The 27322-nt window shown below is 40.2% G+C and overlaps 1 protein-coding gene across 1 annotated transcript in view; it reads left to right on the forward strand.

Annotated features, from left to right (window-relative positions):
- The window catches only part of camk2d2 (calcium/calmodulin-dependent protein kinase (CaM kinase) II delta 2), a 46962-nt gene extending 20004 nt beyond the window's left edge, over positions 1-26958 (forward strand). The window contains exons 3-20 of the mRNA XM_073467354.1: positions 6890-6949; positions 8300-8354; positions 10271-10336; positions 10917-10989; positions 13018-13120; positions 13280-13363; positions 13772-13866; positions 14232-14354; positions 14594-14677; positions 14961-15003; positions 16210-16250; positions 17952-18011; positions 19502-19546; positions 19987-20035; positions 21696-21771; positions 21865-21959; positions 23351-23579; positions 25350-26958. Coding sequence (XP_073323455.1) covers positions 6890-6949; positions 8300-8354; positions 10271-10336; positions 10917-10989; positions 13018-13120; positions 13280-13363; positions 13772-13866; positions 14232-14354; positions 14594-14677; positions 14961-15003; positions 16210-16250; positions 17952-18011; positions 19502-19546; positions 19987-20035; positions 21696-21771; positions 21865-21959; positions 23351-23579; positions 25350-25353 — 1385 coding nt within the window. The 3' untranslated portion in view covers positions 25354-26958. The remainder of the gene's footprint in view (positions 1-6889; positions 6950-8299; positions 8355-10270; positions 10337-10916; positions 10990-13017; positions 13121-13279; positions 13364-13771; positions 13867-14231; positions 14355-14593; positions 14678-14960; positions 15004-16209; positions 16251-17951; positions 18012-19501; positions 19547-19986; positions 20036-21695; positions 21772-21864; positions 21960-23350; positions 23580-25349) is intronic.
- Positions 26959-27322: the final 364 nt, after the last annotated feature.

A 27322-nucleotide genomic window follows, 5' to 3' on the forward strand; every position in this document is an offset into this window, starting at 1 on the left:
ACCAAAATTGACTGTCTTTATCTACCGGGACAGAAAAGAATGCATTACTAATGTCAACTACAGTAAAAAATCTTGCATCTGATCTTAATGTGTTCAGCAGGGTGTATGGGTCAGGCACACACGGTGCTCTTTGAATTACTGCATTATTTACAGCCTATAAATCTTGTACCATTCTCCAACCAACAGAGGGTGCTGCTTTTTTTACTGGAAATATAGGAGTATTACAAGGCGAGTCCTTGCACGTTATAATTACCCCAGCAGTTATCAAATCATCAATAACTGGTTTAATGCCTTCACAAGCGTCTATTTTGAGTGGGTACTGTCTCACACATGGCCTGTGTTCTGTTTTGGGTCTGATCTGTACAGGTAAGGCTCCTTTAATAAGGCCTACATCAGTGGGTCCTTTAGACCATAGTTTTTCAGGAATTCCTTTCAACAATTCTTCCTCTTCGGCTGAGAGAAATATGTATCATTCTTTTTTAGACTGCAGATGTATTCCTTCCTGTACCTGGACAGACCAGAACAAAGCCTTTTTTGTCAGTCCTGTGGACGCACTGGCCCATGTGTTTACAGATGTTGCCACCCAGTCGGTTGCTTTTTCTCCCACTAGTACCATTTTTCCCAAATCTTGCCATTTTGCAGTTTTTTCTTTATACAATGAGACATGTGGAGGAGTCCACATTCTGTTCAGCTCTTTTAATGTGTCTGGGAGACTGACTGCAGCTACTGCAGTACTATCAAGGTGAGCATAGAGATATGTTATAGTTACTTTAGCTGGTGTAGCTCTTTGTAGCCTCTTTTCATATTCCCTATCTGGACCTGGTGTAGTTTTGAACCAAAGGGTTGCATGCAGTTCTTCTTCTGACATTTGATCCTGGACTCTAAGAATTGCATGCCGTCCTTCTTCTAATAAGGCACTTGCAGTCTGATGAGGTGCTTTATTTGAGATGTCTAAGGAGTAGTAGTAGTTTGGTTGGCCTGTTGCCTGTACTACAAAAACTTCTCCTTTCTGGAGTTCTACTCTCCGTTTTACGGCTATCTGGCCTGTGGATGAGGGAATTAGTCCTAGGCCAAGTTGCAGGAGCCCATCTCTTCCTAGCAAATTTACTGGACACTCTGGGAGCAGCAGGATTGCTAGTTGGCATGATTCACCTTGAGGGTCTCTGATCCATACAGGTTCTGATTCATTTACTTCAGTTAGCTTTCCATTTGCTGACCTTACAGTAACCTTTTGCCAGCTTTGTCTTAAACATGGTATTGTTTCTTTGCAGGTGGTTCTGCATGCTCCAGTGTCACATAAGAAGGTGATGGGTTTCCCATTTACAAACAAAGTAATTTCTGGTTTTACATCATCTAATGCTAATAGCTCTTGAAGGTTTAACAGAACTTCATCTTCTGATTCTGGGTCTGGTTTTGGGCTTAGTTTTACTGTTTGTTCAGTTTGAAGTTCACACTTTGACTTTTCTAGTCATGCTGACTGTTTTGTTCTGTCAGGACAAAATCTAAAGATATGTCCTTCTTTACCACAGCACCAACATCCTGATGAGTTTGGGTATCTGTAGTTTCCTCGTCCTCCTCTGCCTCCTCTGCCCCTTCCTCTTTGGAATCTGCCCCTGAAAGCTCCTCTCCCTCTTTCTTCATTACCTTGGTAGTATACTTCTAGTTCTTCCTGATAGAAAGTTTCAGCTGCCTTTTTCTTATTCTTTTCCTTCACTACCTTCTCAGCATGGAGAGCATTGTCAACATAGTCTTCTAAGCTACTGGTTGCTAATCCTATGTAATGTTTAGTCACCCAGCAACGGATGGCATCTTTTGATCCTGCATGGAGGGCATTTTTTAGTTGTTGTCTGTAGGGGCCGGAAGGCTGTTCATCGTCCTTCAGTCCACTATGCACTCTAAATGCTTTTGTCATTCTTAGTTTGTATTCCTCAAAGGACTCATCATCTTTTTGTTTCATCATCTTCCTTTCTTTGCCACAAAAACTCTCTTTCTTTCTCCTGACATGCTTTTTCTCTTTCTTCTCCCTTCTTTCTGTTATTCTCTTCCTGTCTCTTCCTTTCACCTTTCTCCCTGTTGGTTGCGATTTTCATCCATACTTTAGTATCTTCGTAACCTTCTTTTTTCATCTTTTTTGGTTTTTGTTTAGTTTTATTTTTTATCGAATCTTGCAGCGCTGTTATTTTTTGTGTATTGAGACGGCCGTCAAAATCATGTTTTTTAATCCATTTATCCAAATGTTTTATTTTATCAGGATCCTGTTTTTTAACGTACTTCCAGTCTTCACTGTCTAATTTATCTCTTGGTTTTTCTTTGCTTGTACTATTTCCCCCCATTTTTGGAATTTTAGTCCAGTCTTTATTAACACCTAGGGTGTTCTCTATAGACTGGTTTTCCTTTCAGTGGAACAGCAATTGAAAAGACTCAGATGTGGTAATTCTCACTTCAACTCTTTCGAGTGGAGAATTCTTGCCTTTGCATCCACAAAAGGTTTACTGTTTACAACTCCACTGTGTTTTCATGAGGAAAAATACCTAATGGTATTTTATCCTCCTTTCACACTCACAAACACTCACACTTTTTTTTCACGTTTACACACTTGTTACGGACTCTTACTAGTATTACTAGTATCCTAGAAAGCTCCGTCGCCTTACCACGGACTTTAACTACTGCTTCTTTATAAGCAGTCTTTAGAGGACTCCGCCGTCCTTAAAGAAACCTTCTGTTTCTTCTACGGAATTTAACTTTTATTAGAGGACACCGCCATCCTTTTTACCTGTCAGTGCCTAGGATTTACAGGGTTTTCTACGCGCAATGACCCTCAGTCATTCGCTCTCTCTTTAACAAAAGCTTTTTCTCACCGCTGTTGTCTTCTCTCTCCGAATTGCCGTCAACCGTCGGATCCCAGCTGGCGAGTCGATGTCCAGTCCTTTAAAAAGGTCTGAAGAAGCTCTCCTAGGAGCTTGCCGTGGCCACGGTCTTTCTGGAGTTCGTCTCACCCGCTGGAATCCTCAGGTCTGTTGGCATCCGGCTCGAAGGACCAAGTTAATGTCAGGTTTAATCACCTGAAACATTATTGAAAACACACAAAAAGAGAGTCAGACAAGGCGTTCAATTTCTTACATGCAAGGAGAGCGTCAGGAGACGTGCAGAGTTACATATCCCCAAACCGCTCTGCTCGTCCCTTCCGTCTCCTCTCTTTTTATTAAGCAAAAATGGGTGTTAACTTTTACACAGAGCGCTGTTCCTCTTTCAGAGATCAGATAAAATTCAGCAAACATGGGCGCGCTGTTCCTCTTTCAGGGGGTAGCTTAAGGTCAAGTATCTAGATCCTCTTATCAGACAAAAACAGCTTCCTGACCTTTATATCAACCTTTAACTTTCCTCTTATCACAGATACTACAGATAGAGCGTCTTGCCTCCTCACTTCCTGTTTTACACTCCAGTCTTGAGTGAGTCACTTTCTAAGAAACAGGGTGCAAGGTGTCTCTTAAGGACAGGGAAAGTACAGCATTTAAACACATGATACTGGCAAGCTTAATGAGCATATACATGGCATAAACAAGCATGATATATTTTATCCTTATCAGTTAGGTCTCTATGACAGACATTTAATAATATACATATTCTTTTCATTGTGGTATTAGTTTTTCACCTTAAAAAAACTGGATCATGGGGTTACTGCTATGAATCTTATAATTTAACAAAGGAGAGACTGACTTTGTGTGTTTAATGGAGAGTGAGCCAAAGAGACCATGTGTCATTCAGTAACATGGTAAGACTGAGGCGATGGAGAGATTAGTGACCTTGCTCAAAGGGTCCTGCTGATCATGAAATAATGGCTGAGCTGCCTTTGTTTCTGGCTCTGCCTGTCAGGATGCCTGTCTGCTGTCGTGCTCGTCTCGCTCGCCTCCAAAGCTGGCAGAATACTTCAAACAAAATCAAAATTGGCATTTTCTCACAGGCAATATGGCGGACGTGTGACCACACAAAAGAGCTGCCTCGGAGTGTGTTTGTTGTCAGCGTGTGCAGGCCTCTTATCAGAAGTTTTCACAGTCTTATTTCACCACCACCATGTGATTAAGTGTGCTCTATCTTTGGCCTTGGGGTGCATGTTTCCAGTTTATCTGCTGTTTATTTAAACCTTTGCCACCTCTCCAACCTAATTGGATGGTTTATGATTTAAAGCATTCCACATCTGGGCCTGAATCACTGCTGTTAATCATTTTGTGGCTGTCAATTTAAAGGAGCAATGTGTAAGAAATGGCCAGAACTTTAGTAAAAAACATTAAAAAAAATCAACTAACATTATCAGCAGAGTGTGAAGAAACAATGCGATTTATACTTCGAAGGAGGGATCAGGTGATGTGATGCGCCTTTAGGGTCTTTGGAAAAGGGCAGACCCTTTGAAAAAAATACTTGGCAGGTGTTTGGATAAGTCTTTGTCTATCACTGCCTATCTTTGGCTAGCTTCAACTAATCTGATCAGCAGTAGGAGAGCGCTACCAGTTACCTGTTGAGGCAGCGGGATTTGCAAGATCACATGAGGCTACCACCAGAGACGAATGGTAAATCAAACTCTTGCCGAAGCCAGTAAGGAGAAGAGCGAAAACATGTTGTCCTTATACAGTACAGTAAGACCCAGATTGGTAAAAAGATTATCAAAGTGACTGATCTACCTCTGTATCCATGATTTAGGGAGTGGATATACCATCTCCTTTTCTGTTCTTTGTGCCTGTAACTAACAGTACCAGGGAAGGTTTCAGCTTCTTCCTCCTGTATTTTTAGCTTTAACTGTTGTGCAGCCACAGCTCGTCCTGTATTTGTTTTGCATGTGACTGTTGGGATTTTATTCTGGCTTCATCTCTTTCACTGCGACTGATAAACTCCACCCTCTGGTGTGGATGAACACTCTTTCAGCCACGGCGAACATACTGTACTGGCATTTTTACCCGGCATTTGAGAGCACGCCAAGTTCCGTTTCGTTGAAAGTGTACTGCAGCTCGAAGTTTGTCTTTGCGCTGCTTCCTATAGATGCACTACGCTGACACACACCTGTACCTATAATGGGAGCATGCTGCCTGGTGTTTCTTTGTTAGTCTTGCCTCTGAGCTGCCTCTGAGTCCACACAGTTTCCATAGCATCAAGAAGAGCAGAGGAAGGAGACATAGATGAGAGTGAAAATAGGCGTCCTATTTTATTTGGAGAAAAAAAAAAAAAAAGTAGAACCGGCTGCTCTTCTTTCTCTCCCTCACTTTCTCTCTCTCTTTTGCACTTCGAGTCTCGAGGCAAAGCTGAAATGGGTCGCCTCAACACCGTACTGCATCACTCATTATAACGACTGCTGCTCTGACTCAGTTGTTCCGAATCCGAGTCACTGGACTTTGGTTGCTTCTGACAGGGAGATTTGAGAGTCACTTCTTGTTTCACAAAGTCAGATAAAAATCAGTCTGGTTTCATGGAGGAGAGATGATGATGATTCTGTCTGAGGGCAGCCATGTGACTGTGGTCACGTGGCAACCATTATACCTGTTGTCCTGTCTGCCTCTCCCTGAAGACTGCGTTGTGTCCAGTGTGGCCTTTTTTTTGTTTTTGTTAATCTAATGCTAAATTAAATACCTGGCCAATCACAGCACTTCATCACATGATGGATACAAATATCCAGTAATGCAGTAACAATACTGTCATTTAGCAACTCATTGAATTGTGACACTGCTTGCATAAATGAAATACAAACGGAGGTAGCTCCCTTGGTATGAGCAATATGTGTCCTGCAGGGCTTTACTATATTTCAGGAGTATTATTTATTCATGTTTACTTTTTATTATTAATTCCAAGCTAAGAAGAAATGGTTCATTTCATGTTTTTATTAACATTTAAACATGTATAAAGTTTTATGTGATGTAATTAAATATTTTAGTGAATAGATTAATAAATAAATAGATAAATTAATAAATAAAATAGAAAATAGTTGAATTAATACAATGGTAAATACATACAAAGGTGAATTAAAGCATAAATATAAATCTATGTCACATTTTTATAAATTAACTAATGCCTTCTTTTATTTTCAATGTTATTTTTGGTGCATCTAATGGTATATTCATTTAGTTATTGAGCCATTTATTAATGTCTTTCGTTCTTTATTTTATTTTGGCAGTTTCAGTCCTCCATAGAAACATGCATCATTGTACTGAACAACAATATGATGGTTAACACGTGATTTTGCATTCATTTGCCATCATGATTTAATTTTTTTTAATATAAATACTTGATGTTGGTTTTAACCATTACCACCAGCTCTAGTCTCACAGTGTTTATTGTCACATCAACCAATCCCAGTCTGCTTTACTGAACAAAGAAACATTAGGAGAAACCAGCTAATCTTTATATTTAGATTTGGGTTTGACCTTGTGAGATGTTAAATTAAATTAAATTTTTATCCTTGCAAACTAATTTGCAGCAAAAGGAACCTGCAAGCAAATTGCAAGCTAATATTTTGTGTGACACAAGAGGTCAATATGAATCTGCTGTGGCTGCTCACTCTGTTTGTTGTACACTGTTGCCTGCCTGTTTGTGGCACATAACCAAGCACATAGCAGGTCACATTATTTTTGTCAAGCATCTCAGTTCTGATAAGGAAAAGAGCCGGGTTGACACACAGCCAACACACACACACACACATACAGAAGTGAGAATGTCAAGTAACAAACATCCCCACTGACAACGATGCCCAAACACTTGTGTCCTCCCCAACATCTAAATTAACTTGCAGCCAACTTCATGTTCGATGATTCAGAAAGCCAATCAAAGCAGTGAATAATGAAGAGCATTAAAAATAACCTGTCTGTGTTTCCCTCTGTGTTTGTGTCTCCTCTGTTTTTACTTCTAGATCATCAAAAGCTGGAGAGAGAGGCGAGGATTTGTCGTTTACTGAAGCACCCCAACATCGGTGAGCAGCGAGTCCTCGATCTTAAAATATGCACGCTGATACAAACGAAAACACACGTATTTTGTTCAGGTCTCTGGTGAATCCTGCTGTGGCTATTCATCTTCTAGACACAGTTATGAGGAGAAACCAAGTGTGTGTGTGTGTGTGTGTGTGTGTGTGTGTGTGTGTGTGCAGGTATCTAATGATGATGTATCTGTGCTCTCCCAGCCGAGTCATCAGAAAGACACAGGTGCCCTACGCCCTGTCTCTAAACCATTGACTCTTCACACTCTTTCCTCCTCATTATGCCTCTGATAGAACCTGTCTCTCCTCTTTTGTTCTTTGCACACTCAAACGCTCTTGCCTTTTCTTTTCTTCGCTGTCATTATTTCTGATTTCTTAAATCAGTTCTGCACCACAGCTGCCATTCCAGTCAGATTTGCAAGATGGCTCTGCTGTTTGAGAACAACTATGACTGAACATTTGGACTTCTAGGCATTGAAATCGGAAAAAAATACATGTTACGTAGAAAAATACACAAAAGAAGAATATATGATATAGAGAGATTATATTGGACAATTATTTAGTAAGGAGCCAAATGCTGCTACATATTGCACCTTTAATATCTCCATATAAAACAGTAGTAATGTCAGCATATCTTCACTGATCCAGGACCAAAGTGGAAGGAGAAAGGTTATTTGCTCATATTAAATATTTAAACATCATGAATCATTGATCAGTGAGAATTCATGTGTTTCATCTTATATTTACCCATACATAGGATTTGATTTAATATTCCATTATATTCTAATCCAGGTTTGAGCCCCCAGATGCCAGTCAGCTGTCAAAACAATGATGTACAAATCATTAACAGTTACCTGATCTAGATGTCACAAGTTTGATTGTGCGAGTACAGGTTCATTGCTTATCATCATAATTAATACTGGAGGCAACAGCCCAGGCTTCCTTATCTATTGTTTGCTATAAACAGCATGATTGGAATTTGATTATAGGACCTACCTGGGTTTAGGTTGCTCTCAAAGGGTTCACCTGATCACAGTGATTTTCGGGATGGCAGCTGTGCTAAGAAACCGAATGTATCCACTCTCAATAACATCATGAATCATCACATTAAGTGGTGATAGATTATATTTTACCCTGCAAACTTATTTTGCAGCTTGATTTCCACTGTGTTTCTGATACATATGACAACTAACAACCAAACTCTGAGGAACAGCAGCAAAAACTGAAATGTAAATAGTAAGTATTGGCAGTGTTGGTATTGAGGTGTTGACGGCTTTGTTTCATTTGACATTTTTCTTCTGTCTCTTCTCCTTTTCTGTGCTGTGTTTTGTTAAATCTCTTCTACAGTACGACTCCATGACAGCATATCAGAGGAGGGTTTCCACTATCTGGTGTTTGATCTGTGAGTAACAGACTCTCACACACACATTGTCTGTCAGGCGTAACCAACCTCACAGTTTCACATGTTTTGTCTTGTTTTACCTTCCCTTCCAAGTTGTGTATTTGGATAAGGTGGATAGTGCGTAATAAAATGTCCTCAGTTTTTAAACCATTTATATATTTGCGTAAAGTACTTCCTGAGTTCTTACTAGTTCAAACTATTCAACTAAACTAGGTTTCACTATAAAATTTGAAGGAATGTCTTGGTGAAGACTTAAGTAATGTGAAAATCAGATCCTAAGAATCATCGTCCGTGCTGTCAAATCAAGCAACAAACTGTAAGACTTAATCAAAAAGGGACCAAAATGCAAGACACTCAGAGGCAGCTGGGTAAGAGAACAAAAAACAAGCTTTAATGCAACCAAAGCTGTAGTTCCTAAAATCCAAAACCAACGGCACACAAAAAACGCATGCAACAAAACAGGAGCAATCCACAAGCAAAGCAAAACTAAGTAAAAACCAGAAAAACAAAACACAGAACAAACCAGTATAACACGAAGACTCGGGCAGCAAAAACAGGTAAAACATGACAGAAAGACAGGACAGAGAAACACAGACAAACCAAAGAAGAGTGAGGGGAAAACACAGGCCTAAATACACAGGAATGATTCACTAATGGAACACAGGTGAGCAGTAAAAAGGGTGGGAAAACAGACAAAGACTGGAAGTGAAACATGACACCAGTTCTACAAAATAAAACAGGAAATGATGAGTCAAAAACCCAAACCATGACACAAACTATGTCTCAGGTAAAATGCTGTTTAAATGTGTACTTTGCTTACACTATACCTGCAATAATAAGTTGTGAACTGAACACCCTGTAAATTCAGATCAGATTTTGATTGGCTGTCAGTGTTTTCTTATGAACTCCCCGCCAATTATGTTCTCCCAAGTCTTACTCAAACCTTGGGAGAACGCTGATTTAGTAATTCATAAATCTTCACTCAGCAAAATTGTAACTAGGCTTGAACTTACAAGGAGCTGGTGCAACAGGCTCCTGACCTATATCCTCTCTTGTGCATGTGTGTGTGTGTGTAAGTGTGTTTGTGGATGGGCCTTTGTCTATACAAAACTTATTAGTATATGCACACACATACACAAAAATAAAAAAAAACATGTGTGACCATGTTCACATCTTCTTAAACACTCTCATGCACATATACGCACACGTGAAAGGGGCTCTACGCAACATTTTGTAGCAATATACATGTATTAATCACTTTTTTATTGGCCATATGTGAGCGGATTGTAATGTGACCTAAAAAAATTAGATCTTCCCCGTCTCTTGGAAGCCTGTGGACGATTTGTTTAAGTTGTTTAATGCTGCTGGACTGTGAATTTCTTTGTGAAGGACACTGACTTTATGCCCCTTCTCGAGTGCCTGGTCTCAGTGCCTCTCTCCACTAACAGAGAGCAACAGTAGCTAACTTTAGTTTGGAAATGGAGTCCGCTAACATAAACTCATGGCCGGCTTCCAGCACAACACAGAAGTTCCACAGAGCCCCTTTAATACACACAATAACACAGCTTACACTCAGAAAATGGCACTTAAAAAAAGTGAAAAAAAAAGAAGTTGTTGTACAAGTTGGAATTGGCTTGTAATAAACAAGAAAAAAATCTGCCAAAAACAAGCTTCTATATCTCAGGGAAACACTGTGATTGTGTCGATAGTGTAATGACATATTTTTGACTAGACAGATTAGATTACCTTTTGCAGTGTAGCTAATTGTTTATGGATGTAATAACTACAAAATGTGATTGTAAGTATGTCTATAAATATATGAGGCAGTTCAAAATCAATGAACGGTTGTGTTTCAGTCGTCGATACAGAAAGAGAGGAAGGAACAAGTGCACTATTTTCTCTCTCCCTCTCCACAGGGTGACAGGGGGAGAGCTGTTCGAGGACATCGTAGCCAGGGAGTACTACAGTGAGGCTGATGCCAGGTAACACACACCCACACACACTCACATACTGCTGAGCAAAGCAGCCATTATGCATCTCTGTCTGTTGCCGGTGTGTATATTTGTGTGTTTCACATACGGCCGTCTCAGAGGTGTGATACAGCTGCCTTGTCTCTGAGGCATCTCACAGAGTTATTTATAAAGTTGATTAACGACATATAGCCTGCGGTATTAATCATACACAGCCTACGTTACACTGCCAGCTTTGTGTTGAAATGCTGCCTCCCCAGAGAGAAAGAGAGGCAGATATAGTGTGTTTGTGTGTAAGTGCGCGTGTATCTATGTTTCCTCAACACTGTATAGCTTTTGTGTAATACAATAAATCTTGTGATGAATGACTTGCCTTTGTGACTTAAAGTCATCTGTCAAGAAAACAGCTTCACACATAAGAAGTCTAATGAGAAGGACATGTGATACATTGTTATGGGATTGTTTCCTCCTCTCTTCCTATCAATTAATTATCCTCATCTTCTCTTCTCTGCCGTTCTTCCTTTCCTTTTCTTCTCTCCATCCACTTGCTTCATCACAATCCTGCGCTTGCTCATTGCTCTCCTGCCCTCAGCCACTGCATACAGCAGATCCTCGAGAGTGTCCATCACTGCCATGTTAATGGGATTGTCCACAGGGATCTGAAGGTTTGTATGACCGCAGCCATGGCTGCAGCCATATTCAGTCAGGACTCTGTACAACAGATGGCAACACTCAGAAAGACCCAGTGACTCCCCTCACAGTCCTAACCTTTTGCCTCCAGACACTCTTCACAATCTGTTTGAAATAAAACTCAAATCAATAATTATTTCCTCATCATAAAGATGTTTTATTGTCACAATATGCGTTTTCTTCGTTGTAGAAGCCCTTTAAGCTTTGAGCAATTAATAAAGCGCATTTGACCTTGACCTCAGCTTTGAAATTGGCTGCAAATCTGTGCAGGAATAAGATCCAAACCTACCAAAATGCAGAGACTTAAAGGGTAATCCACCAACTTTACATCTAAAGTGTGTTCTTGGGGAGTACTACTGCATACGTGAAAAAAGAAGTATAAAGTCTTTTGTGGCTCCAGAGGAAGCTGCATCTCATCTGACAAATTGCCTCCAGTGATGTCACTCAGTGGCTAAGTTGCATTGTGGGTAATTTAGCCACCAGGTCTTGAAAAGCAGTCCCCTGGTCTAGTATTACACTCTTATAACACCGTTGGACTCATTATGGGGAGTTTTAAAACAAATAATCAAAGAACCACAGATACCGTCTTTTTTATTCCATGTATTCTTCTTCCTTATAAAAACCTGGTGCCTAAATTACCCGCAATGCAGCTTAGCCACTGAGTGACATCACCGGAGGCAATTAATCAGATGACATGCAGCTTCCTCTGGAGCCACAAAAGGCTTTATGGTACATTTTTCACATATGCAGTAGTACTCCCCGAGAACTGTAAACACACTTTAATGTGTAAATTGGTGGAGTTACGATTTAAGGCCTAGCTCTCCAGTCTGCCTTTGTTATATGAGCATCTTGTTGAGTCGATAGTCTGGACTTAATACCTGTCCTGCCAATGTCAAGTTAAGGATCCTCCTCTGATACTCCCCCTGATGTTTCAGAGAGCATGCTAGCATTTTTATGTGTAGCGCGAGTGCAGCGTTAAGGTGACAGGAATAGGAGCAATCACAAGCCAGAACCTCAGCAATGATCAGCATTTGCATAATTATGTTAAAATTATGTTGAGAGAGATTTTCCAAGGTCATGAATATTCTAATGGTAGTCTCTAGTCTCATAACCTCCCAAGAACATTTTTATGTGGGAGAAAGGAGTCTCCTGAATATCTTCAGAATGCATTGTGAAAACATGTAGTTGTGTTGTTTTCAATCTGTTGACTTTATTAGGGGAGATGTCCTTTGCTCAAGTGAATTTAAGTTTTAGGATGCTCCACAATCGGGAGGATTTATTCGTTGTTATGTAAATGTGAATGTGTCCAGTTGTCAGTTAATGTCCTGTTGAGTCATATGTCTGCCATAAACTGACTGCTCACAGGCTGTCTGTGTTTAGAGTCTCTAAATGTTAGGAAATGTATTATTCAGTAGAGCACACTGTCTAACTGGCCTAAGGTTAGCAAAGACCTTTCTGCACCTGTGTCTCTGTCTGTGTGTGTGTGTGTGCGCGCGCTGGGGACTTGCATATATTTATGATTGTGCTAAACTGTGTTAGCGTGCGATGTGCGGTTTGTCGTTACCCATATGTGGCTGAGTCACTAGTTTTTACACCCACGTCCCCTGTTACACCACACCTCCCTCCTGTATCCTTCTCCCTGCAGTGTGCACTGTGTTCCCACTCGTGGATTTTAACAGTGAATTGGTGTTATTGTCATGTCTGCTACCAATTCACTCGCTCAAAATCCACGAGACTGAGGGAGCAAGTCCACAGCTGGAAAATGTCTGTCGTCACGTAGGGATTTGGTCCCGTTGCACATTTGTGTTTCTCTGTCACTTTGCGTGGCAGAAAAGGGAGTCGCCTCAGACACTGATTTAAGAGCAGTTTAGCATCGTTGACCCCTAATAGTTGAGATTAGGATTTGGTTTGGCTAATCTGATTTTAGATCGGTGTCTGTGGGCGGCTTTTTCCCAGAGCGCGTGACCTCTCACCTCTAACCTGTTTGACTCCGCCCCCCCCAGCCTGAGAACCTTCTATTGGCCAGTAAGCTGAAGGGGGCGGCGGTCAAGTTGGCTGACTTTGGGCTGGCTATCGAGGTGCAGGGGGACCAGCAGGCATGGTTTGGTGAGTATTCATACATCCATTTTACAACCTGAATCAGTTGGTCAATCAAGCAACCAACCAATCAGTCGATCAATCAATCACTCAACAGCCTGGTCACTGAATTGCCCACTCTGGCCTACCATTCCACATCTCCTCCCTTCATCCATATTACTCCTCCAGGTTTTGCAGGCACCCCGGGATACTTGTCTCCAGAAGTTCTGAGGAAAGACCCATATGGGAAACCAGTGGACATGTGGGCCTGTGGTAAATAATATTCAGATTCTCTCTCTGCAACTGTTTCAATGAACCTGACACTGGAGCTTAAGCCTCAGTCTATGGCTTTTATCTATGGGTCTGCACAAGCACTGCAACTTCATGTTGTTTCTAGTATTTTCTGCAGTGTTAAGTGGGCATTTTTTATTTTGTTGGTTAAAGCTCCTGTTAGTAAGATAGTAATACTGATGCTTTGGGTTCCCCATCTCATCAAATACTGACACTTTGGGATTTCCGCCATCTGAAAGCGCCAGTATTTCACGAGTTGTGAATGTCACTCAAAAATAAACTATCTCACCAAAAGGAGCTTTGATAATAGAGTTTATATCCGTATACCGTACTACAGTGTATTGGTATTTTCTGTTAACATTCTTAACTTACCATGTCACTTCCTTCTAGGTGTGATTTTATACATCTTGCTCGTGGGTTACCCTCCCTTCTGGGATGAGGACCAGCACCGCCTTTACCAGCAAATTAAGGCTGGGGCCTATGATGTAAGCAAACAGTAAAAAAAGGGCTGTCATTAAAAGGAATGCATACTGTTCACATTTTATCTGATAGTGATAGCTGGAATTCAGTATGCATACCAAGCAGTACCTTTTTCCAGTACTTTTCTCTCTCTTAAAAATAAAGATAAAAAGTAACAGCCCTAATACACACACATGCAATTCTCAGTACACATATTTACTGTATTTTCTGTCTTTTACTCAGAGGATGGTTGTTTTACTGATTTACTGCCCTTTCACTTGTTCTGCTGTTTTTTTGTTCCTCCTCTCCTTGCCTTGCTTTAAAAACAGTATCTGATGATGTGAAATTAGTCTGTGTAGTGAGCGTTTAACACTCTCTTGTTTTTTGACAGTTCCCGTCCCCTGAGTGGGACACTGTAACTCCTGAGGCCAAAGATCTGATCAACAAGATGCTAACCATCAACCCCAGTAAACGCATCACTGCCGCAGAGGCCCTAAAACACCCCTGGATCTGCGTATGTGGCGCACACATGCAAACAGAGATGCAGAAAAACACACATGAACAGACATATTGATAACGATAATGCTAAACTATTATTGGTAACAGAATGCATCAGTAGTATCAGATCCTACCTGCATGAACACACACAACTCTCCACAGTCTTACCGCACACACATGCATATCCATACATTCCTCTCATCCATTGTTTCATTTACCTCCTAATCCTCAAATCCTCTCATCTTCTTCCTGCAGCAACGGTCCACTGTAGCCTCCATGATGCACAGGCAGGAGACCGTGGAGTGCCTGAAGAAATTCAACGCCAGGAGGAAACTCAAGGTGAGACGTCTGGCAGTCCTTCGCGTTTCTATTTACGTAGAACAATCCATCCAGCCATCTTTCTCTCTCCCGCTCTCTCTCTGTCTTCCTCACTCAGGACTTCTCGGGGTAACTTAGAAATGATGACTTGCTCTCTAAAACCTTCAAGTTGCCCTTTTGCTGTGCTCCTCTTTCGTGCCGTAACCTTTTAATCAATCTTCCTATTTCTGTCTCTTCCTTCCTTTCTTCTTTACTTTCTTCCATCATCATTACCTCCTTCTTTCCTTCTTTTCTATCACTGCAGGGAGCCATACTGACCACTTTGCTGGTCACAAGAAACTTCTCAGGTATGTCTCTCTCAGCCTGATGTCCAAGAACATATCGTATAAACGAAAAACATTGATCTTAATTTAAAAAAAACAAACAAACAAAAAAAAAAACGGGAGACTGGAAATGCTTCTCAGCCCAATATATTGGAGGTAGTTTGGTTAGGTGCATCTTCTAGCCATGAGGAAAACAGATCAGAGGCACTACAAAGTAGGTAAAAATGTGCAGTCAATTTTAACTTTGAAAAAAAAAAAATCAATAGAGGCTTTTTAACCTATTCTTGAATGCCTTCGATCTGTTTCTCCATAGAACAAAGATGATCATGGCACAAAGGTGCCACTGGTAAACAGTCATTTCTCTTTATCTCTCTAGCTGTTGCTCTTTCACCCTGTTTCTATTTTGCACTCAATCATACCTTTTTGCATGCATTTCCTTTGACCTGTCTCTATTTTCTCAGGCTCTTACTGGCCTGCTTTCTGTCTCCATTATACAGTGAAATGCATTAGTGCATTTGTGTCTCTTTTTATTCATCATTTTCTTTCTATTTCAATTTTCTTTCCTTCTTTTGTTTGGATTGTGGTTTCCATTTGAGGTAAGATTTTTGGAATGACAGGGAAATATGCGGGGTGTTACAGTTATGTTGTTTAGGCCTTACTTAGTCTCCTAATAGCCAATCACATTTGCATGAAGATGAGGTATTTGGTATTCGAAAGAACGCTATTGAACCTCACGCTTGCAAAAGTGCCAATATAAGATCAGAATGAAATTCAGACAAGGATGCAGCATGCATTTTGAAATGCAATCTAGTGTTTGGATTCTTTTGATGCCATGAGAAAAACACGGGGAGTGAGTGGTGGGATTGTGGGATGTGCGAGTGCTCGCAAGTGCATGTGTATGTGTGCAAATGTCAGTTTAAGAATGCTGCGAGAGTCTGTTGAAGATGGGTAGATTATCCCTTTCATCAGCTGCTAAATATACCACCCACCCTTCAACCCTACACATGTGAATTAGTATGTAGTAGGAGAACAACCTTGCATAAATGATGATGCCATTCTAAGCATCTGTTGCATTGCATTATGGATTTTGCAGTTGGATTTTTGCACCTGGAGTTTGAAGATAAGCACAGTCGACTGATATGCTTGCTGCATGTTAGTGTAGCCTCAGGCTCAGGAATCTGCTGGTGAACTCTCATGCTGAAGTGTCGCCTCTTTCTTTTCCCTCTACAGCAGCCAAGAGTTTGCTCAACAAGAACAAAGACGGCGTCAAGGTGAGTTGCTTTTGCACAGTGACGACAATGCTTTGATACTTGCATTAGTCTGTTGGAACGCTCAGTGTCTGAGACCCCTTCTGGATAATTATTATGCATCGTGCACTTAACAACATCATCATTCAGGGACAGTCACTCCAAGCAGTGGGCAACGGTTGTTACTGTCTTAGCTTGATCTCACAGTTGTTCTTTTGGCAGAGCAGACCACATGGAGTTACATTTGTAGTCTTATCAAACGTTTTTAAAACACTGGTCTCTTTAGTGTCTCTTCTTGCCTGTATTTGCTGAATAGACCGTGTCTCATATTTTCCATAGTCACATAATCTTTACCGTAGAGCCCCTGATGTGTTCTATTCTAGTTTCTCTGTGTGATCGGGACCCAGTCTGAAATTAACACTTGATGCAGGAGTGCATGTGCACTCTGCATGCAGTTACAATGTTGAGAATGTAGTTTGATTGACATATAAGTGAGTGTTGATATTTAATTGGACCTCTGCATACATTCTTTGAATCAGTGTCACTGTGTTTGGGTCTTACTCAGGCCTACAGTATGTCATGCTATGAGATCCATTCCAGGAAATTCATCCCTCAGTCATGTGACCCAAATGAGAACTAGACGGGCACTTGGAGAGCGCATGCCTCCGCCAAGGCCAGTTGTCTACCCTTCTGTGATATAATCTGCAAGCACAACCATCATCTTGATATATTTCTAGAACTATGATTATATTGTTGTGCCGAGCTGCAGACTCATCATCTCAAGTGTGCATTTATTATGCACTCCTAAATTGGAAATATTTTTTAAACTTTTTTTCTTTTTTAAAAAACTTTTTTGGAATCCTGCTGACAAACAGACAATAAACAAACCGTACCGAAAACATAGTTGGTAATTTAAAAAAAAAGTATGTCTATTTAGTAGGTTGAGTGAATATGGAAAAAAAATATATTAAATGTATTTCTTCTATGTTATTTATGTATTAATACAGTGAAATATATAGTCCTTCCCATGTTTTTGAATTTATGTTATTCAGTTTTTTATTTATGTCCCTCAATAGATGGTTGCACCAATACATACCTACATTGAAATGGATAGACCAGGAAAGTATCAGCACAGTTTCCTGCAAATAAATATTTTCTTACTTGCTACAGAAAAACACCTGCACACTTAGTCTATTTACGACATGGAATAAGTGTGCAGGCGTTATCTTTTTTCACTGACGCTGTTTTCTGATAGCCGTGCACCGACGTGATGTGCGTATAATTACTCTTCTTCTTTGCGGTTACCTTATCTGACAGGGTGGGTGGTAAAAAAATAGATTAGTCTGTCGTCTTCTTTTGTATTCTCCTGAATCTAGCCGTTTGGAACTCAATCAAAATTTGGTCTTAGAGACAAAAGCAGTTTCCCTTCGACTGCTTCCCACAACTTCAGCACAGCCCATTTTAACCGACTTGTCTTGTTTCTGCTTCTGTCTCAAGTGAGGCTTTCCTAATACATCTACCTTCCAGCTGAATTGTGCCTTATTAAATACACAGACTTCATTAAAAAGTCTTGGTCGGTAAAAACGCAACACTAACATCAAATCTTTGAGACACATGAGTTGGGATGATCTCTTTGGAATGGACTGTAGCCAGAGTGTGTGTGTGAGTGTGTGTGTGAAAAGTGTGTATGTGTGTGTCATGTCCCCTTTACACTGCCCCCTGCAGGTCAACAACAAAGCCAACACAGTGACCAGTCCTAAAGACACTGGCCCTGCCCCTGCGCTGGTATACACACACAACCTCACCTACACCCGCACCTTCATCCACAAAACCTCTACACCTCCCCACCTCACGCCTCGCTGTGGAGGAGGTACAGGTTCACCCTTAAATTTCACACGGGGTCAGATCATTTTCTTGTTCGATCTCAGCCTCGATTGATAAGATTTAAATGCTTAAGGATAAAAATATAATGGGTGGTAAGAAGGGGTGAAACAGATGTCTAGTTCAACAGGCTATCCCTGAATGAAATAATGTATAAAAGCTTTTGTGGCTGTGCAGCATGTCCCAGCTCTAGCATATCTGATACAGCTAGGATAAACTATTCATAATTCAGATCGGTGCATTCAGTCATTTATCTGAATAAGCAGAGCATGCATGGGGCATACAGAGCTTTGGATTTGCTGGATCTGTATATTGTTAATGTTGGGTTGAAACAATAAGCCTTGACACACATGAATAGTGTAGATTTAAATATGTAGTCAGGGTAAACCTTTACCTCAATCCCCTCTCTCCTTCCCCCTTTTCCTCTGCAAGAACCTCTCCTCTCTCGTTCCTCTGTACACACCTACACCATGCATGTGCTCCTCCCATGTCATGAAATGTACTCCAGCACCATCAGTTCTGCCTTTGATAGTAAAATTCTTGACGAGAGGCGAAGACGTGTTATTTAGTTTGTCTGTGCATGGCTGGAGTGTGAGGATGTCGGCTGCTTGGGCTTATTATGATGCTACATTCCCGAGTGATTTGGCCGTACCTCACTGACTCGCGCATGGTATCTGCTGACTGGCTGTCTACGTAAGGCCACATGACTGCTGCTCTGCATGACGTCAAAGGATTTCTGTCCCCCCATTGGCTGTCAGGATGATTACGCATGAACACAGGCACATGGCATCTCTCTTTTTCTTTCTCTGTCTGTCTCTCTCTATCCTCCTTTCTCTCTCCATCATGATGCACACACACACACACACACACACACACACACACACACACACACACACACACACACACACACACACACACACACACTCACAGATGCAGGCTGCTGATGTTATAATCTACTGTAATCGGGGCTAGTGATTAGAAGGTCTGAGCTGGTCATCAGAATCGATTCCACAAAAGCCCAGACAACTGATTACCGAGGCAGGAGGGCTGATGAAAGAAAAGCAGACGCAGAAAGAGACACTGAGCAACAATGGCATGCAGGAAGGGAGATAAAAGCTCAAAGAAAGAAAAACAAGTGGGCGATTCACGAGGGGTTTAATATGTATTTTATATCAGAGACATTGAGATGCATAGGTTTGTAGTAGATAGATAGATAGATAAATAGATAGATAGATAGATAGATAGATAGATAGATAGATAGATAGATAGATCACCTTCTTGACCTTGACATACTGAAAACAAACACAATCTCATTTCCTTTAACAGTTTCTGTGCCTTTTGCCTTTTCTCTGGTTATGTCTTCCCTCAAGTTCTCTGTCATTTGTTCTCTTTAGGAACCACAGACAACTGTAATCCATAACCCTGTGGATGGAAATAAGGTATTACAAACAAAAACAACAATTGCACAGTTACAATTAATAACAATAGTATGGCCCCCAACCTTTAACAGCAATTAAACTGTACTGTGTACTTTATCTTCATCGGGGCATCCTGCTGGCCTCTGGGTTTAAGACCCTAACCATGTAATCGCAACATCCCTGATTAAAGCCGAGCCAGGGACCTTTGTTCATTGTTATCCCTCGTCTTGTTTCTTCTGTATTGCGAGTGAAAATTTTAATTGCAAAATGCTACAAATGATGCACATGCTGATTATTCAGAAGAATCACGTGTATTATTAACACAATATCAGTATTTCATTTTGTAAAAATTACAGTTATCGTTAATATCACCATTTTGCAACGCTTCTTATTTCAACACTCACTGATGTCACAAACATAATATCTGCTAAATCATTACTGATATTGTCATTCTTTGTCAGGAGTCCATTGAGAGTGCCAACACCACCATAGAGGATGAGGATGTAAAAGGTAGGGAATAATTTGTTTTTCAACTAATATACTTTACTTTCCTTGCCAACACTGTGAAGTTACAACAGTCAGTCCTCACCCTTCCAATCCAACTGATCACTCCTTGGTTTTCCTGTTTTTCTTCATACGCAGTTAAAAAAAATACACAACAAGTGATCTACTGCAACCCCCCTTTTTGGCTGTCAACTCTAGCAAAATGCAGTCCGCCCTGTTCTTTTTCCGTCTTCCCCACCCCAGCATCCTCAACTTTCTCCCATCTTGTGTCTGAGGATGATGCTCAAATTGGTTCACTCTGTTTGCTTCTTCATTTTAGTTTGCACACCCTTTGTTTTATTTTTTCAGTATTAAATTTGTCTCCTTTCTATTTTTTCTTCCCTTTCTTATGTTTTGTTGAAAATATCCTTTCTTCCATAATTCCTATCTTGCCTTTGCCCACACATACATACATACATATGCCTTAATCAACCCGTATCTTTGTCACATCCCCCACCCAACACACACACTTGACACCCAATCACTCATCCATCCATGCAATCTCTGACAGCCCTTCGTCTGGGCAGCTTAGTGAGCGGTATCTTGAGCTCTAAGAGCCGTTCCTCACAGATGTCTGACTCAAGGCAGACTCCCACCTCCTCAGTTCAGAGTAAGTCCCTCCACTGTGGGGGAGAATTGCCCTGTTTTGTTCCCCTCCTGTTACTCAGTCACCAGTGGAAGAAAGTGATCTGTGTCTTCAATCCTGTGCTCCTCATGTTCAAATCATCCCCTTGGCTTATATGAGTGGGTGTTTTTTGAGATTATTGGTCCTTATTCTGCACTGTCTATCCCCTCTCCAGTGATAGCAAACCTCTGTTTTTGACCCTTAAATATCTTCTCCTTCTGTCCGATTTATTCTTCTGTATTTGAATTGAAGAAGAAGCTCTCCTGCTGTACATTTGAATTGTGTAGATACAGATACTGTTCTCACTCCTCTATTTGCCTTCTGTTCTTACTTACCCAAACATTGACACATGTAGCAGAAAGCTGACTCGCATACACACTAATGTACACACACACACACACACACACACACACACACACAAACACACGCGCGTGCACACACACACACACACACACACACACACACACACACACACAGTGTTGTAGCTTATAGCTGTCAAAGCAACAGAGCTGAAGCACTGATTGATATATTTATTTACGATTTAACATGTTTTTTTGTTGCACCAATTAAGTAATTGTTTTAATATCCCCCAGCCTGCACCAATAACAATAAAGGTAACTGTCAACATTACTTAGTTGAAATTGCTTTTGTAGCAAATTTCTTGCATCTGAGCATTGGTTTGTCTTTGTTCATTTTGAGCTTTGTTGGGTGAAAGGAATCGTGTCATCCTGCATTTTCCTGCCTGATATCATTATTAGTCATGGGAGGCTTTCTTGCTGTTTTCTTACACAGTTATGAAATTACAATTTTGTGAAACACTTTTACTGAGTGCCTTCCATTTCTAATAACTTTGAATCCCGCTAACCGTAGAGTAGAACCCATTTGGATTTGATGTAAGATCTGCACCCAGACCTACATTTGCCTGAAATACAGTGACGACTTGATTTAAAAAAATGTCATCAGTTTGTGTGGTTGATGGTTTTCTGTGATCTTGTGTTGTAGCCCGCAAGCAGGAAATTATCAAAGTCACTGAGCAGTTGATTGAGTCTATCAATAATGGAGACTTTGAGGCCTATGCGTAAGTTTCTTCCTCTCTGCATTTGTACAGTAACATCCCAGAATTATTCGCTTACTTTCTTTGCTGATTCTCTGTTCTTTTTTGGTTTAACAGGAAGATTTGTGATCCTGGTCTAACTTCCTTTGAGCCTGAGGCCCTGGGCAACCTGGTGGAAGGACATGACTTCCATCGCTTTTACTTTGAGAATGGTGAGTTGAACAGCGTAAATCATCATGTGGCAAAAAAAACAAAGTTTAGCAGCATCACCGAGGCAGCTGTATGTGCCATAAAACTGTCCCATTTTACAAAATAGATTTATAAAATAGCTTTTTAGAGTAGACCACCAACAGTATCATCCACTGGAAAAGTTTTCTTGTGTTACTGTTGTCCAGAGCTGTTGAAATATGTAGTAGCAGTAGGTTCACCCGAACTACACAGAACTACACAGAAGAACAACTACATGGTTGTGTATTCTTCACTAACATCAGTTTGTTTAAATTTTTGCAGCTGCTCTGGAAAAAAAGTTGTAAACATTGAAACACACAAAACACACGATGTGCCGAGTGATCTAGTGCATGGGTTGCACAATGGAAAAAACTTGCTGTTGGATTTTCAGTAGGGAGAGCTTGTTTGTTCAATTTTATGTCCTGGAATACAGAATCAAAAATATATGAAAACAACATTAATTGATAAGTTCACCCAAAAATGAAAATTCAGTCTTTATCTACGCACCCTGTGAAGTTTCATAGTCCACAAAATATTTCTGAAGCTTCACAGCAAAACAGGGTTCTCCAACTAAAGTAGAGACGGACTACGGTGAGTTCCGTCTTGCTCGAGCCATATATGCATGCAGCATAATGAGCCAATAAGCAACAGCTGAAGAGGCAGGTCACAAGTGTAATCAGTTATTGGGAAGCACAAGCAGGTGTACAGGAAACTCACTGAAACCTAGTGGACAGGTGATGTAGCGCCATCGTGTGCAGAGATAGACAAAATATCTTAAATTCTGCACGGAAATCTGTTTCATTGCTTCAAATTAATGTGGTTGAAACATTATATGAAATAAAAATTTGTACTGATATCCAGATTTTGAAAATAAAGAAGGCCTCCAACACAGCGAAAGGGATTTTGAGCGCGTTTTTCATATGGAAGAGAGTGTAAATAATGCATTCGTATGTATGTTCTGTATCAATATTTAATCCTATCAGCTTACATGCTGGTATACTACAAGGTCATTGCTGTGATTTTGGACTAACCTTGGAGCAGAAAATCACTAATGAGTAATGACTGCTATAAATGGCAGAATGTCCTCAGTCAGGGTAAAAATAGTTCAGATAAACCAGATATGTCCTAGAAACCTCAATCACTTGGCAAGCCTGTGCTTGTCCACTATCCAACATCAACATATGGAGACTTTTAGTTCTTCTTGTCTTCATATCGGTCAGCCCTCCTTTAAACGTCTGGTTAACGTTTGTTATTTGTCATGCAGCCGTGTTAGAATTTCTCAAACCATCATCACCCAGCCATGTGTGGAAAGTGATATCCATTATATTCATATGACATTTGCTCCCTGTATTCAGCCATTTTGTCTCTCTTTCAGCCCTGTCTAAAGGGAACAAGCCGGTGCACACCATCCTCTTGAATCCACACGTGCACCTAATTGGGGAAAATGCAGCGTGTATTGCCTACATTCGACTGACCCAGTACATGGATGCTGCCGGCATGCCCCGCACCATGCAGTCTGAGGAGACCCGTGTGTGGCACCGCCGCGACGGCAAGTGGCAGAACATCCACTTCCACCGCTCTGGCTCGCCCAGCATCCCCTCCCAGTAAGAGACAGAAGAAACAAACAGCAAATTAACGAAACAGGAGCTGAAGTTCTTGTTTTTGCTGACCTCCAGTGGTTAACTTCCATGTTTTTGCTTTCGAAAGTCTATAAGAAAAATAGGCATCACCCTCCAGATTCATGAGATATGGATTAGGTTCCCACAGGTCCTCAATCAACGCATTGAAAGTTTTTGAAAATAGACAAAAAAGACACGGGTCATTGAAAGTGATGAATTTAGAGATTTTGTTCAAGAGTAGAAATGAACTTCTTTTGATATTGTTTTTACTTGACATACTTTGCTGTCTGCAGGTGTGTCTCCCCCAATTTTCTTTCATTTCTGTTCACATGTTCAAGCCTCTGTCTTTCCAATAGACCTTCTCACGGCAGACATTTTGATTTGTCAAAGCAGGAAAAGCACAGGTGGAATTTATAACATTAATGATGGTTGCATTTCGTTTAGGTGAGTGCGTTTCAAGGCCCTGGCATTGTGCATGCTTACTCACTAACATGACTTACTTGGACACATAATAAAATGGAGCTATCATTAACATTATCAGTCATATCTGTGCTGTCCCTGCTTTGACAAGTCAAAATGTCTGCCCTGAAAAGGGTCTATTGTTGTTTGCCTTGCCTGTTGTTGTCATTATAAAAAAATCTCATTGTTGTAACAGTAATTAACCTTGATCCGAATCTCAAACCAAGATTGGTCCTTGAGTTTGAGGGAATTGGAGCTGGAAAGTCCTTGAACAGTCTTTGAATTTGATGTTCAAGAAGGTGTGAGAACGTGTATGGAGTAAGCACACTGCATCAAAAGCTTGACAGACCTGGTGGAGGAGTTAAGATAAAAGTCAGTTGCGCCTGAGTATTTCCCTCCACAGATACTTTGACTCATCATAGTAGGAGAAGCATAGGTGTAACCTATGACAGTAATAACAGCTGCACACCCATGCAGGTCTTTTCAGTCATTCTTCAGAATCAGAATCAGAAATACTTTATTAATCCCTTAGGGGAAATTGCTTGTGTTACAGCTGCTCCCATTCATAGGTCAAGTTACTAGTTTGACTGGTAAACAATGGGCAGTCATGCTGAGAAATACAACTCAAAACTTGTAAATGAAGGAATATGAATCATAAAGGTGTTGTTTATGTTAGGGGTATTGTGATACCGATACTAGAATCGGAAATGCCTGGAAATGCAGGAAATGGTATCAGTCAGTACACAAATCTACGCCCTGATCCAATCTTACCAGGTAATTTATTGATTAGCAGATGCATAGAATAACATCCATACAGGGAAAGTAGTATACAGCTGTTAAAAATAATAATAATAACAACAATAATTTATATATTTTTAATGCACTGGTATCACATCAGTACTCAGATTGACCAATTCTCAGTTCTCAGAATTGGTATTGGGAAGCAAAAATGGTATTGGTACATCTCTAGTTTATGTTGTCCTGCCTTAACACGTGCAACAAAAATGAAAGTATGCATGCAAGAGTACACACCCAAACATTCCAGAAAAAAAGGTCTAATTATGCAAACTTATTATAAACACCTGTTTGGGTGGATCATAGGTGTGAAAGGGACATTCCCAGGGATGCCAGTGAGCCAGCATGCACAATGGTAGTGCCAGGACCTGTTATTAATCACACGTTTGCTTTTCCTGGTCTTACATGTCAGAATTGACATCTTTGCATAGTAAACATCTTCAATGCAGTGTGTTAGGATACACTCACATGTATGTTCTCTCTCTCTCTCTCTCTTTGCAGTTAATGGAATATCAACATGTGGTCAAAAAATGAAAATAAAAAAAAAATCCCATCAACAAATCTAGTGGGGCAGTCAACTAGCCAACCCATGACTGCTCTCCAACCTTTGACCCTTCTGTAAGGACATGACATCGCACAGGACACAAGTATTAATACATTTTACTGTTATGGCATTTTATTAATGGACATCATTCGAAACCACCACCGGGTGGCTGCACACAGTATTTGGACATTATGAAACAAGCATATTGACAACATTTTTTTTGGTTTGTTTTTTAAGATGTTTTGGTATGCATTTTAAATATAAAATAGAGATGTTTAAAAATCTACTACTGTAACCTCTCCCAAAAATTAGTTCAGTATTTTTATGTGTATTTATGTGTGTGCAATACAAAAACATTTGGAAGATCATGTTAAAATTTGAGCTTGCTTTAGTTCTGGTGATGTATATACATTGTGATTGTTGATAAAAACAAAAACAAACATTGAAATTGCTATTCTTGCTATCAGAGGAATTAAGAGTTTACGTAAAATCCAGTTTATGAGCTACATTTATGTTTGCTATGAGCTAAGTCATACTGTTTGAATCGTCCGATTTCAACCTATAATACTAATTTAAATGTAAAGAAAAGCAGAGCAGCTTACACTTTGCATTGAGATATGTTTGCCTTTATATCAGTGAAATAAGAAATAAGAGAATGTAGCATATATGTAATATATGAAAATTCAAGACTATTGTGTAGTGCATGGGGGGGAATATTGTAAGTAAGATCATATGAAACTATAATATCTTCTGTTTGATTTGTGAATCACTGACTTGTTTGTTTGCATTTGTTAATGTTGTGCATCAGTCCTGTCCCAAATGTTTCTAATGTCCTCCAGTATCATGGAACTGTTGTAAAAACAATGACACAGTTATGGTTAGCATCCAGCGTAAATATCAAAACCTCATATCTAAGAGGAGGAAATCTAAAGTCCTGGTTGCTGAAGCACCCCTTACATTTTGTATAAAAATGAGAAGAAAACAAGCTCATTTTCATAATGTTTGTACTTGTATTGTATGACTGTATGTAGGGTTTCTGTTGTCATTTTATTCTTGTCATTTCCAGTGTGTTTCTCTGCCAATTGCACAGACAAGGTGGCGATGATGAAGATGGAGCAAAGGCACTATAGTCTTTACCTTCTGTCAGGTTAAGTGTCAACCTGACAGTAAGGCTGTTAAGTCTGGAAGCGTCATAAAAGCATTGGATTGAAGAACGTTGCAGTCAGATAAGAGGATGGTAAGACCGCAGTGAAGGAATCAAATGAGAGTTGGACTGTAATAAATGTTGGGATGTCTTCCTTGATGATCAGTGCTTCTACCAGCCAGTGGTCTCCTTACCGCTGCAGGACAATGCCGTAGTCTTCGTCATCCTTACTGTTTGCTCTTTTCAATTGGTTGGTCTCTTCTTTTTTAAAGGGAAAATATGACAAACATTTCTTTTAACGAAACGTATGATGTCAATGCAATGCACCACTCCTTACATGGTGTGTACCTGTTGCCAGCACGGCAATGGATGGCTTAACATGTTTAAGAAATAAATAAATCAACTAAAAGGTGTATAATGAATATGTTTAACTTGTTTTGTGTTGCTGGTGGATCATTTCTGCCCTAGTACGGAGATGGAGTGGAGGTGTTGTTGTGTGTTTAAGACGTGAAGGTCATTATTTAAAATATTTCTTTGTGTCCTTTGCTTTATCATGCTGTTTGGATATACAGTACAGGTAGATGTACTAGTCAAAAGGGAATTTATAAGTCATGTAAACGAAACTTTGAATTAGGGTTGCAATGGTATGAGATTTTCAAGGTACGATCATGGTTTCACAGTATACAGTATTAAACTGTTATTATTATAATTTCAGTTACAACGACCCTTAAAGGAAAGAAAATAAAATACGTTTGTAGTTGGACAAACTTAATGTTTATATATTTT

The sequence above is a fragment of the Pagrus major genome, chromosome 1, assembly GCF_040436345.1.
Source record: "Pagrus major chromosome 1, Pma_NU_1.0".
Lineage (NCBI taxonomy): Eukaryota > Metazoa > Chordata > Actinopteri > Spariformes > Sparidae > Pagrus > Pagrus major.